The 14,994-nt window shown below is 34.0% G+C and overlaps 1 protein-coding gene across 3 annotated transcripts in view; it reads right to left on the reverse strand.

Moving 5' to 3' along the window:
• The window catches only part of LOC139698067 (probable phosphorylase b kinase regulatory subunit alpha), a 66,344-nt gene that overhangs the window by 25,988 nt on the left and 25,362 nt on the right, over positions 1 to 14,994 (reverse strand). For 2 of the 3 annotated variants that reach the window (XM_071596948.1, XM_071596949.1), the window contains exons 13-16: positions 14,898 to 14,970; positions 12,511 to 12,602; positions 8,961 to 9,125; positions 218 to 464 (exon numbers count right to left, since the gene is read on the reverse strand). In XM_071596948.1, coding sequence (XP_071453049.1) covers positions 218 to 464; positions 8,961 to 9,125; positions 12,511 to 12,602; positions 14,898 to 14,970 — 577 coding nt within the window. The remainder of the gene's footprint in view (positions 1 to 217; positions 465 to 8,960; positions 9,126 to 12,510; positions 12,603 to 14,897; positions 14,971 to 14,994) is intronic. The other variant, XM_071596950.1, reaches the window with a different exon arrangement.

The raw sequence follows: 14,994 nt of genomic DNA on the forward strand, positions 1-14,994 counted from the left end.
CCTCAGCACAGCAACCAGGAGCCTTAGTCAAAACATTAGCATACTCTACTATTAATCCCATCAATATCCAGCATGGAAGAGAAGAAAAAAATGCATTCTAGGCAGTGGAGTGTACTTAATGATAAGCATGGCTGTTAAAGAGAAACATGCTCAGCTCGAGACATCCCAACAGTGTAAGCCCAAGGTTCCATTGGAGTCCAACATGAGTGATCCTGACCTGTGTCTGATACTATGCATTCCATGAATCTGCTTCCAGATGGCTGGAAGGTCATCTGGGGAGGGACTGCGTGGGGTATTTTGCCCTTTAACGCTAGGTCTTTGGTGAGTGGGGGACTGTCCTCGGGATGAGGGTAAGATGGGAGACAGAGGGGATGGAGTTAGGCTAGAGTTTGAGCTGCCAGGGATAATTAAGGGGCCAACCACAGAGACTCGCCTCTCCTCTCCTTGAAGTCCAAGAGTGTCCGCTGCAAGAAAGGAAGAAAAAAAGATCAAGTGGGACCAATGGACAAATAATACATCTAAATATCATACAATTTAAGTGAGTAAAAATACAGTATATTTATGTAATTTTAAATTTAAAAATTACTTCAACAAGTGGAATAAAATTTATTCACAGATAACCAATTTTCATAAACCAGATGAAATAAGAAATTTTTTGTATCCTAATACATAATGCCTCACACTTTGATTATACAAGCTAGTGGTGGAAAAGTTGCTTTAAACCTCTAATCTTATTCTAAGTGAATTAGAGTTCTTTAATAATCAGAAAAGGCCAAAGAAACTAAGCCAAAATTTAATCACTCACAGTAAACCCAATCAAGACAATGTTAACTGTTTGGATTCAATCTCACCAAAAAGATCTAAACCAAAACTTTTTTAATGTGGCATCATCAGAAATTGTCATTAATGTGCTACTTTCTTGATTACAAAATTTATCCCTATACAGATTCACTCAGCATCAATATTACATATTTACAGATTCAAAAATGGAAGGCATATACCTAATCCTAATGGAAGGTATATACATAATCTTTAATACTACTGAAATGCTAAATAACGATATAGAAAGTGAAAACAAAAATGAGACAACCATCAAGAAATAATACTTCAATGGTTTTAGTATTGTAAATAACAAAACAAATTAAAGAGAAATTAATTACACATATCGACTTTTCATACAAGAAGAAGTGAAATCTCACATGAAAACATGAACCAATTCAATGCAGATTAATTATAGCCAACAATGTTAATTGGCAACAATAAAAACCTTTCCCATAGGGTAAAATAGGACAACAAGAATGATTTACCACAAAATCTATGTTCATTTGAGAGGCAAAGCTAAGCAAAATAGAGGCAATGCAACATTTTCATAAAAAAACTGAATAGTAATTTATAAAAGTAAAATAGAAATAAACACCAATTAACTACATACAAAACAATCAGGAAAACACCCAGCAGCCAAACTGCTTTGCTGTGAATATTTAAGTAAACACATGGTTAAATAATCTTCACCTACTGGCATATTCTTGGTCATATACAATTTAATAACAACACCAATCACAACCAAAACACTAAATTCATAAAACAGAAAATGCAAATGAAAATAAAGTTAAGGAAGGATGACTGTACTATTTCCTTTGGTTATAACTTAGCAGATCCCCATCAGTACATTTTTACACACATCAAAAGCAGGTGAATGAGCACGGAGACTGAAAAAAGAGGAAATTATAAATACCAGTAAATATCCAATTTACACGTTAATACGGTATTCACTCTTTTAAAATGTTCATGCACCTAGTACTTTTTAAACGAATTTCATTTATATTTCAAAGATAAAGACAGATATGCTACAAGACACATACTTTGATCTAAAATTTCCTTTCCAGACTATGGCAAAAGATAAAGAGCTTTATACTCTTAAGTATGAATTATTCATCATCCATTACAGTAGGACATGGTGAGCATAGTTTCTTCTTAAGCAGATCATTCCCTTTACAGTGCCAATGATTTAGCTATTCATAAATTGTTTTTGGAGTTAAAGCTTAAAAAGGAAAAAGGAAGGACAAATTGATAATTCATGAAAATAATTGTGCCACATATTTTTAAATACACAGGGGCAAGTGCACTCTCTTACAAATTTCACATGACAAATTATCTCATTTTAGAAGAACTTGAATATTTCTATCTCTGATTAGTAAGGTGGTTAGCAGTTTCATTATTGAGATACATACTTAGTTTTGGTCCTCTTCATACATTGATTTAAAACCTTCACTTTTCAAATGACGTTTAGTATCATTCACCTCCATTACAACCAAAAAGTTAATATAATTGCCAAGTAAAATTATAATACAATAGGTAAAATAAGCATAATAATAAGGAATGCTATTTTAATAATGTACTAACAGAGATCTGCTGTAGATTCTAATCTCCTGATTACCTAATTACACATGAACTACTACGAATAACTTGTGCACTAATGGTGATAGTTTTCATTGGTAATCACAATTCTAAATATTATTCAAACAACACTAAAATTCTATAATTAGGGCTGTGATTTTGAATGATAGTATTTTTTAATCTTTAAATTTGAAACTAAATGAAGTTTGTACACAAATCAAGGATTAATGATTTTTTAATACGAATTCTACAAATGAAAGCACTATCTATCAACATGATGGACTACCGGTTATAGTTGCCTGGTTTCTCTGAAGTTAAAGACACCATCCGTCAGCATCAGCCAAACTTCAATATTTCACCTCTTAAATACATAACAGTCTAGTTACTCTGTTTTGACTAATTAAAGTGTTGTGTCCCCTGCTTTGCAACATTTCGTAAACCTTAAAAAAGCTGCACATTCTGCTTCTTCCATGTATACAGACAACAATCATTAGTATTAAGAGCAACATCCAATTCTACAATAGCAATGAAAATTATCATACTTAAAATACCAGAACCTCTAAAAAACCAGCACCAATCAATTTTAAGAACTAAAAATGCAGCACTTGGGCCTAAAAACATGGCCCTCATTCTTTTTAATCAGTTACCTGAAAAATTAGAAGAATCTCAATAAAATGTCATTATTTAAAAAAAACTTGCCGAATATCTGTTGACAAATAGGTATGTTCTACTCAGGCTATAAATATCTGCCACTTTATACTTTTCTTTAACGTGTCCTATATTTGTACAACAAATCCTCAGACAAAATAAATGACTTGTTTTAGAACAGGGCTTTTTACTCCCAGGTGGTGCAAGGAATGCCAATATAATGGGTAAAAGTAAACATCATATTTCCTGGCTAATAAAATCCACACAGATTTTTCGGGTGAGAATTTACAAAAAAATACTTAAATCAGACAGTAAAGATCAAAGTATTTTGATCGAAACACTTAATATGAAGCAAATTGAATAGTTATATTAAAAAATTAGCAGCTACATGTATATCCACAATTATTACTCGTAAAATCCCAAAAATTTGTCATTGCTGGGCTAAAATGACTTCCAGTTGCCTTGTTTCTGTGTTCTGAAATGTAATTAACGAATTCTAGGATAAATGCAATACTGTATGACATTCTTCTCTCCTATGAAAGCATGAGGTTTATCAATTTAAGTTCCCAAATGACATTTAGTTTCTGTTATTTTTTGGATATTATTGAAATTTATATTAAAAACAAGCATTTTCTATGCCTTTACAATACTCTCATATTACTTAAGTTGAATGTCTGTAGACACAAAGTTTAGCAGGAGACAACAATATATGTATGCATTAGCAGAGGGGTGACATCCCCATTAGCTTAACACATATTAAGTTTCACAGCAGCGCCACACCACATGTGAGATGAAACTAAACTAGCTACATTACATTTATTTGGGAATTTTTTTAGGAAGTAATTTCAATGAAATATAAAAACTCCGTTGCTTACTATTAACTCAAAACAAGAGATCAAACTTTGTAATTATGGCATCCATTTTCTATGGTCAACCATACTGAATAGTTAGCATTTTTCTGGTGAATCGGCTTGGGCTTATAGCTCGAGGTTATACCCATGTATCCCTGGGCCATAAGTTGTAGGCTGATTTTAGATTATATTCTGAAGTAAATAAAGAGTGTTTCATGGGCCAGGAAATATGGTATGAACATATACAGCCATTATTTCACCTAATGCATTTAAGTGCATACAAATGACTATACTTGATATACAATAATCACTATGACCATTACTATTTTTTTATAGCTGTCAAGAAAATTTTTAACAGAAAAAAGTAAAATGTTAGTGCTTGTGTAGCAGCTTTTTTGGTGTAAAATAGCGGCGGAAAGCAACCAGAGAACAGAAGAGATCGACAGCAGTCAAATGGCAATGGCACAATATATCAACTGGGAGGAGGATAGTAAATTATTGTAACAATAAAAAAATTCAATTTTGTTTCAATGAAAGCAATTACTCTTGCTAAAATGAATGGTAGATTTTCCATTAATGATATTAAATGAATTTTATAAACAATCACAGCCCTAATTATAACACATTTGTGATACTGTGATACCTATGGAACTTGGATATAAGTCATACATCCATTATATGTAAGGCCCAAAAAAATTATGAGACTTAACTTTGTTAGTATTAACAGAATGTCCAGATTTTTTCAAATATTGAACAATTTCATGTTTCTACATTTTTCACATTGAAAAATGATTACTTCGAAATATAAATTCAGAAAAAAATTAAATCTAACCTACAAGGACTGTTCCTATTAAGGCCAGAGCTTGTTCATAGATTGCATGATTATTTATGGTGGAATGACTCAATGATAATAATGTACCGCTTGAAAAATACCAATGATTTATTCTTTTTCAGGAATTACATTTGAAAAACACCTTGTTTTCTGAGGGGAAGAATTTTTTTTCCGTAACAAATTCCAAATTAAGCTGATCAAGACAAAAGAGTATAGTGATTTTGGAAATTTTGTGAGCCTTGAATTCCTTATGCATGTCATATGAAAATGACACTGTCTATCTAAATTAATAGTCATAATTATCAACCAGAAGATTCTGTATGCAAGCCAAGTGTCGATGTCACCCTGAACTAAGGCCTTCGAGGTGAGAAATTCACACATTCAGGGCAGTGTATCAAGTTCCTTTTCCTGTGCCATCATTAAGTTTCCCAAGAAAATCTAGTATCCAGTATATTGTACTTCTTAGATTTTAGTTGGGGATTTCCAGAAGCAATACCCAGAATTAAAACCCAGTGCTTTATTACCAGTACCTGAACAGTATTGATTAGAACCGCACCATTCATTTGCACACCAAACCTTCCATTTAGTTCTAGGGTAACTTAATTATTGGCTTCTATGGATTCTGTAATAATATTCAGTCAACACCAATATGGCATCACATATAATAGCTTCCCTAATCCCATACACTTAGCTGAGCCTCTCGCATTACATATTACGAGGATAATCCCAAAAGTAAGGTATCCAATATTTTAGAAATACAAAAAAACCATTTATTTTCTATAATATATACATCATTTTAAAGATTGATCAATTATCTATTTTTCTACATAATTGTCATTTTGGTCGATGTATTTTGGTAAACGCTGTGACAGTTTTTGTATGCCCATGTCGTAAGAGCTCGCCGCCATGTCCTTGAGGAAACTTTGAATTTCATCTTTCACCTCTTCTTCACCTCCGGCCAAATGTTCCTTCAACTAAGGGCACAGGTGAAAGTCACTGGGGGCCAAGTCCGGACTGTGGTTTCTTTACCACCGCTGGTGGCTAAGTCCTAGGGTGGGTGGTTGACAATGTCCCAACCAAAGTCTTGCAGGAGAGCGATGGTCTGGTGGGCAACATGTGGGCGAGCATTGTCATGGAGGCTTACGCCCTAGCTCAACATTCCTCTTCTTTGGTTCTAAATTGCCCATCTGAGTTTTTTCAATGTTTCACAGTACCTGTCAGCATTTACTGTGGTCCCAGCAGGTATGAAGTCGACCAACAATACCCCCTTTTAATCCCAAAACACAATTGCCATGATTTTACTGGCAGGCTGTGTGTTTGAAATTTCGCAGCTTGCAAAGAGGGATGCCGCCACTCCTGTGATTGTCATTTTGTCTCAGGTGTGAAGTGGAATACCCATGTTTCATCACCCAGGAAAATTGAGTCCAAAAATCTATCCTCCTCATCTGCATTGCGGTGAAGAAATTCATGTGAAAAATCAACCCATTCATGGCGGCGAGCTGGTACAACATGAGCATACAAAAACTGTCACAGCATTTACAAAAATGCATCGACCAAAATGGCAACTATGTAGAAAAAGAGATAATAAATCAATCTTTAAAATGATGAATATATCATAGAAAATAAATGGTTTTTTTCTATTTCTAAAAATTGGAGACCTAACTTTTGGGATTATCCTCTTAAAGGGACAGCCCGTTGTGAAATGTCTAGAAAAGAATAGATTTAAACCACTTTTTGACCTCCACCTCACTTGCACAAAAATATGAGTAAATGAAAATCCTATATCACAAAACAAAAGAAACTCCCATGTTGTCACTAATTACCCACTACTGCAAGGTGATCCAGATAGTAGGGGTCTAGACTATTGACTGGATATCATGGGTTTGATTTGGGGTGTTCCCTTAACCCAAGTTCTGTGATATTTCGGATATCACATGGAAGACTGCAGGTGGCACGGGGAAAACAACTGACCCCTCGGTCTTCACATGTGAATTTCACATACCATTGGATTCCGTATTAGGTGAGTTTTACTCTTAACTATCAAACCAATCTTAGAGCTGTATTACTGTGGCTTTATTCACCGCTGTAATCTTCTATGCTAAAATTTTGATGCACATAGGAGGCAACCATTGCCTTGATTATCATCAACACACTCCATTATGCATAGACACAAAATCCCCCCCTCCTTTCCTTGCCTGAAATCAACTAACTTTTCAGACTCATCACCTTTTCTACATGAGGATTTCATTAGGGAATAGCTTCTAAATCAGAAGATGCTACGTCAGCATTATTCATTAAGAGTTTTTATTTTCATTCCATGCAATGGGAAATACTAAACATAACAACCTATTTTCCCCATCATGGTATTACCATATCTACTTCTCTCATTGAGAATAATTAAAACGCACATGAGGAACTAAATGTCATTTTTGCTAAAAAATTACTTTTTCCAAACATCTACTCCGTTTAATATAGTGTAATCTAGGATGTATGATACCTCACTTTCCTTAACCCTACAATATTTAAACATGATTTTTTTCTTAGAGATCTTTCATTTTGCCCACAATCAATTCAAACCAAGTTAAGGGATTGACAATAGCTGGACAAACTGTTAAAATACAGTGCTAATAATTCTGAAGAATATATATATCTTTTTAAAAAAACTGTATTAGCATACTTAATAGAGTGTTTTTACAGTGTAAATGAGTATCTGAGCTGTGGGTTATAGTATTTCTTTTGTGATATTGTCATCTTTTTTTTGTGAAATTGTTTTCTTTTCTATGACGTGCTCTATATACATTTATAATGATTGTATCATGATATATTGTGTCCTCTGGTCAAATAAATAATAATAATAATATAAAATTACATTGATAAATTATCATAATGAAGCACGGGAGAATTTTGATGCAAGTTTACATTGTTAATTAAATAAAGACATACTGAATTGCAGCATCAGTATTTTAACAAGCCTCATATGTAAGAATTTAAACAATGAAACTGAAAAATTTATTCTGAAAACATGACACTAAGTAGTACTCAAATATCATACACAGACAGACTTGAAACAAGAATTATGTGTAGTTCAAAAACATGCAAGAATGCATTTTAAATCTGAGATAACACTGAGATTTGATTAAAAAGTTATCATAAAGCCACAAAACAAGATGCTTGGCCAAAACCTTCACTGCTAAGTTCATAGTCCAAATAATAGTTCTACGCACAGAAAATTAAGACAATTGCAGCTAAGATTCCTTCTTTTTCAAAAAGGTAAGGTGATATCATCTCCCACTTTGAGAAGTTGATAATTGCTTCAGTTAGTGAGACTATTTTCTAGCCTTAAAACCCAAAAAGGCATGCCTTTTTCAGGATGCAGGAACCACTGGGATATCCAATATCGACAGTTTTTCAAAATATCATCTGCTTCGAAAATTAAAATTATATACTAAAATTAAATTAAAAATACTATCATTACAATTAGTTTAGGCACTGATTAAGTCAGGGGACTTGATATTACATGCATAGAAAAAAATAATTTAATAATAAAAATACAATTACTAATGATTCTGACATGGCAATTTGGATTTTAAGAAAGTTCACATGCATGCAAATAGTATTACAATTTCAATTTATGAATCTACTTCAGTGTGATTTGATTCAGTAGAATTATGGCTTTCCCTTTGAAATCAATAATAACAAAGCTATACATACCCATTTTTACTATGTATTAAATAAATTTGTGGAGGTATACTCAATTCTTCTTTCATAAAAAATACTTTTTAAAATGGGACACCATCACTAATGGAGGGCATTCCATTGATATTAAGAAACCTTTTCAGTCTTACTGAGGAACACACTACCTTTCATCAGGGCAGAACCCTTCAATCTATTTACTATTGGTGACCCCATAGGGAGCAATTATTGTTATTCTACCAACTGTAACGCTCTTCATATAATATGCAAATCCATCAACTATACCAAAAGTATATGCATACATGAAAACTAAACAGTATGTAAGAAATTTTAAAACAAGAGAAAATACACTCACTGCTTCATTTAGATAGAATCAGAGCTTTGAATCATTATACACTCTTTTCTCATTTCAAAATATATAAAAAAATTACTTTTAAGCAATTTTAGAAGCTTGCATTAAAAGGAAAGATAAGGCAGAAGCAAAAAAATATGAGAAAAGATTAATCAAGTGCCAAGTACAATGAAAATCAATTTCTCACGTTCTACAGCAATGGAGCGAGTCTTCTTGATAGCTCCTTTCACAGACATTCTTCGGCGAGGGGCATTGGTCCCACGAATTGATGGCTTCCCAAGAAGATGAGTCTTTGGTGCCAGCGACTTCAAAAGATGTTCTTCTAAGTACTTGGATACTTGTGGGTTCAATTCTGTGATAAAAGAGAAAGTGGTACAAATTGATTACCAAGAATATACACAAACAATGGGAATCTAAGAGAAACAGGAAGTTAAGAATGCATTTACGGAGAAGGCGAGGTAATGCATGCAGTGCATGACTGCAGTCAACAAATGTACCAATAAAACGGTCATTTACTTGATATAAAACCATTACAGTCATATAGATAGAAATGGGACTGTCACCTAATTGATTGGGGATGGCTATTTCCACAGGAAACTACCATTTTTAAGCAAAGCTAGAGGGTATTCAATTAGAGGTCTTCAAATTTTTCCGCAGACTCAATTGAGACTTGAGCACCTTGTTAGATCATGCCACAGCCAAATCCCCACAATGTCCAGGAGGGAAATATGGCTGCTCCCAGCAGAAGTGATCTGAACCCCAGCTTAGACCTGACAATATATTTGAATCCTAATTTAAACCTAACCAGGGTGGATCAAACCAGTGCATGTACAGGTGAAGGCCAATTCAATGCAAAAGCATGCAGTAGCTACAAGGGCTGTGCCAGAGAAAGAAGGATAGGAAAGAGGGCTATTCATAATCAGGAATAACATGAAAAAACACCATTTTGTTTGATTTGACAATGGAAAAAAGGAGAAATTATGCATAAAGTTGACAGCGGAATACTTATGGTGATAAGGGATGAGCAAGTTGCTCTAGTGATACCTTGAACAGTTCATGTACAATGTAGCAACATGCTTTTACTTTTATCATCCGATGCTTTTACTGCCCATGATTTTATTTCAAGAACTTTCATACATACTTTTTCAATATTTTTCTTCACTTAACAAACTTTGAATGGGAGGAGCAGGATAGCTATTTTTCCATTAATTGCAATAGGTGCTGGAGCGTGACATCTAGTTTGAAAATTAACCCTGGGAACTTGTAATTAAAAAATGTAATATAATTTTATATACAACTCAAATTAGCCAAATAAGCATTAATTTCCAATACCATATTAACACTTGACCAATTCAAGTTTATATTTGGCAGAATAGGATTATGCAACACTTTACTGATGCATTTACCATCCTCTTCATGCCACCATGGTCGACTCCTGAAATATTCAGCCGAGACTGTACGGCAGAACTAGCGCTGTTTGTGAGTCAAAGAACTAATTGATCAACAAGTTCACCTGGCTTGAACACCACTTCACTTGAGTCTCACTGGTGAGTTTATTGGACCCTGATGTAAAATGCACCCCTATTCACTCAACTCAACTTGAGCAAGCCTCAACAAAGTTAACATGGTGCTTTGCAGGCCTCCAATAGCATTACATGAAGCATGGAATAGAAGCTTCCCAACACTGCGGCAAGCATTATTTGAGTACTGGCAGAAGAATCTAATTTATTTGGTCCTATGAGATTCTTGAGGAAATTGTAATAAGGGAAATTTTAGTACTAAGTCACCATATTCATCTGGTAAGACTGTGGTGAGCAGTTAGTTGGATGTTTTTCTTCAGACTGTGCTCATGTCTCTGGTCTTGGGACCAAGAGAATTAGCATAAACCTCTTGCTTGTGTCATACTCTGTTGTATTCATACATCAAACCATCACATACCATAATTTTCCAAAGCTTTTCCCTTCTCTCTTAACTTTGCTTCTCATTCCATTTGAAGGTTTAGGAATAGATAACAGCCCAAGTGAAGGTGAATCATCTATGCAGGGGTGCCAGGATTAAATGATAAAATCATTACAAGCATCATCATGACCACACTTGATAAATAATAAGGCGATTGATAAATATTAATTGTAGAAAAACTTGCAGTACTTCTTCCTTTATGACTTCATAGTCTCCTGGCCTCCTTCACAATTCTTCTCATTACCCTTGTCTTGTGCCAGTGTTTTCCAGCTTTTACAACACATTTTCTTTATGCCATCCTTAACTGTTTAAACGTCCAGTTCTTGGCAAACCAAATCTTCTTTGTCCCCCGGGATTTTTGCTAAGTAAGTTTCTATGCATTTGTGTATCATTCACCCATGTCACATGCCAGTCCATCTTGTTCTGCTGACTACTGGGTCATTGCAGCTGGAATATGATTCATTGTCATGCCTCCTCTTCCATCCCTCTACTTCATGGAGCGAATGCATTACCCTATAAGAGTACCCTCATCTCAAATAAATCTAGAACCTAATTGTTTCTTGCTGTTAATGGCTATGTCCCAGATGCATAGGTAAGCACTCATCAAATGAGTACTTGATAAATAAAAAAATAAAATAAAAAACTTGTTGATATGGGATCAGATTCTAAAGTGAAGTTTTTTTGAGTCCAAAATAGGCTGTTGGCCACCATGAGTCTTAGCTACAGTCCCGGGGGGGGTCAATTGAATTCTTTACCATCTATCCAAGGTATTTTAACTGCTCAGTATTTTCAACACAAAGTCAATCATAGTTAACATGGGAGACACATTCTGACTGCTATCCTGGAGGCCAAATATTTAGTCTTTTACGGGTTGATAATTAATCCCTACAGAGAGACACGGCTAGACTAGCTACTTGATTGAATTTTGGAATAGGTGACAGTCCAAGTTAAAGTTAGACATCTATTTGTCAGGATGCAATAATGAAAGCATTACAAGCATTCATTGTGATAACATTTAAGGTTGACTGATAAATAAATAATCCCAGAAATTAACATGCAGCGGATAAGTTTAAAAGAAGCAGTACTCAAATCAAGTATTTTAATCACTTTTAACTACATGGACTACTTGCTTATTTCATCTTTGGACTGTTTCGTGACTTTCCACCAGGGTAGCAGTTCTTCGACATACAGACCACCTGATACAAATTTTGAATTAGAGGACAAAAAAAAGTTTTTCTATTATCTAACCAAAAAATCCATGAAACGTTTAGACCATGGCAATATTGTCCCACTCTTTGGCTTCATCATGCTTCCTTAAATTGGTGAGGAAATACTGGAAAAATGTGCCCACGGAAAACAGCAGAAAAAAAATTTCAGGCAGTTATTTGATTATAGAAAGTAGTTTTATATTGTCTTGAGCAGTCCAGAGTGCATTACCCCAAAGAGCTAAGAGAAGACTGCCTGGGTGCTGTATATCTAAGTAACACTTGGCATTAATAATACTACTTATCCATAATATTTTTGTGCTTGTTTTTGGAAAGGTATCACCTAAAAACTGGACAATGCCCAAAGCAGCAAAGAGATGTTGTAAGCATTAAGCTTAAGTTTCTTTAGGTAGATGAAATACCAGAGATTTTTCTGGCAATGAAATTCAGTGCAAAACTCAAGTAATGCACAATTGATCATAAATAATTAATAACAACCCTTTTTCCTACTCGGACAAGTAGCCCTAGGGTTATTTAATGAGAGTGGAATATGATCTTTATTTAACAACTCACTGTCAGGATGTCCTTCTTCTTGGCTACCAAGAAAGCTAAGATTTGTGATGCAAGAGGTGTTGAGAAAATCTCCCAGGTTTCCAAGAGTAACTCTGAAATAAAGTTGACACTATATAAATCTAATAGATTTAAATATAATAATATCTCTCATCCTTAAAACTTATTACGTCACAGATATATCAAATAGCAGTTATCTTGATGGAAATAAATAACAAACTGTTACAATGAAACAATTGAAAAGCCTCACAAAATTAAAGTCATTATTATTGATTAGTCTTGTTATTGCATTTCAATGCATCTTCTTTCTACAAAAACATTATTCACAAATTATTTCAAACTGACTATTGCAGTATCTCCCTAGTGATTAAGGACAAATGCCTCTGGGTAAACATTTTTGCATGAGCTTTTTAGGACATGGCTTCATTTGAAATCAGCAGGGTAGAAGCATTTGAGCATTCTTCATATTGGAAGTAAGCTTCCACAGTTCTGACTCCATAAGTGTTAAGTGAAGCCATCCGTTATTTGGAACCATTTTACTCATATTAAAGTTAAATTACAATAAGCACAAGCAAGACACCTTCTGATTGCTCTTCCATTTAAGATTTTTTACATCACTCTGTCAATGATCTACTTTAACAAGTGACCTATACACTAAAATCAAACAAAAAAGTTTTCTACGATACTAATTTTGTTCGACCCTCAATTATTTTTAAGTAGACTGATCAGTGCATTGTTCATGTAACCTAAGCAAATAAATGTACAAGAAAACACAGCAACTAATGGGGTGCACTATAATGACTAAGCATACATGAATTCTCTCCTTGAAAGCACTTTACAGGTTGGGGTTAACCCTGCAAGGTTAAATGAATTTTTCACTGAAAACCTCCAACATGTAGGTTCACATCTGTGTATCACATATGCCAAAATTGTTATTACAGCATTTATTGCTTTTTTTTTAATTTTCATCAAAGTCAAAATTCCTGGTTTGAAGGGGTTGGCTTCCTTTTAAATGTACATTATTTGAAGAGGGTTGGCTTCCTTTCAAATGTATATTATTTGAACCCATGATACTAATACTGCTACTATTTTTTCAAGTACTTGACTTGTTAAGAAACACTCAAAATGTTGTGTAACGCACAAGTTGGAGGCATTTCGGTATGATTAGCTATGGATATCATAATAATTGTTAACACAGAGTGCCCAGCCGCAAAATATTTCATTCACTGCAGTCAAAGGATTACCCTCATGAGCTGAGGGGTGTGCACACACTGTAATTACATGAGCACTTTTAGAAACATAATTTATTATTCACAAAGGATGAAAGATACAAAAGCAGTTTCCTAAATTAGATTGATATAGCTTAAAAACAGTTAGGCAATGATTCAATATATCTAGTCATACACTAAAATAAAAAATACTGGGTTTCCAGGTGTTTATTGCAATGTCAGATGCATGAGTTTTTGTACACTGTTAAAAAAAACTTCAAGCTTCAAAATCTTTTACTCGTGATTATTTTTCCTGGGTGCTGTCATCTGGAAAGCACAATGTAGTTATTCTTGATTTTGATAACAGTATTCAAGGTGATATGTTTAACAATCCACTCAGGCTAGAATAAATATTTCCAGGATTATTTTAAATTTTTCTTAAGCCATAAAATGTGTTCCTTCTCTCTGTATAGCTGGCCAAATTTTCCGGTCACTTCCATGAGATGAGAGTTAAAACTAAGACATATTAGCAAACAATAGAAAGGAGAAATTGGCGATTACCATGAATGCACAGGATGTGTTAAATCAGGAGATAGGCTCAGTGAGAGTCATCACTAATGGAAATCGGAGCCAAGATTAGAACTAATGGCCTCATTAACAGAGCATTAATCAATTAATTGATCAACAGTTAAGCTGTTTACTTACAGCCACAATTTATTTATGCATATTATATTTTTTTAATGGAGGTTTAATGCCAGTCTATTCTGTTCATCCATGTGTGTGTGTTAAAGAATGTTGATTAGGGAGATCCTTTCTCCTCCAATATTTAATTTTCATTCAAATAAATGTTAATCCTGCATTCTCCAAATTGAATTTAGGTAAATGACAGAATGAATAAGAATACATTCTCCTGACACTTTAGTGGAAGGAATGAATAAAAAGAGAATTTTAATCCAACCAGCACTCACTGACACATCAAATGAAGCATCTAAAATGGGTGATACAGAAAATAACACGGTGAGATGTACATTTTTTTCAGAATTTTAAGGTATTAAAATATTAATTTGAAATGATTGCAGTCCAAATTCAATCCAAAATTTTGAAACCCAAAAATTTGAACAATTCACAATCAAAGTAATCATTTGCCTAATCATATTTTAATGATAGTAAGTCATATAATACCTGGTTCCATTTATGTAACCACTTTTAAGTTTCTTCATTGTGGTTATCATTGCAGCAGGTATATTTCCTTGATCTAGAAATAGAAATTAACCATGAT

The sequence above is a fragment of the Hetaerina americana genome, unplaced genomic scaffold, assembly GCF_022747635.1.
Source record: "Hetaerina americana unplaced genomic scaffold, ioHetAmer1.1.p SCAF_8, whole genome shotgun sequence".
NCBI lineage: Eukaryota > Metazoa > Arthropoda > Insecta > Odonata > Calopterygidae > Hetaerina > Hetaerina americana.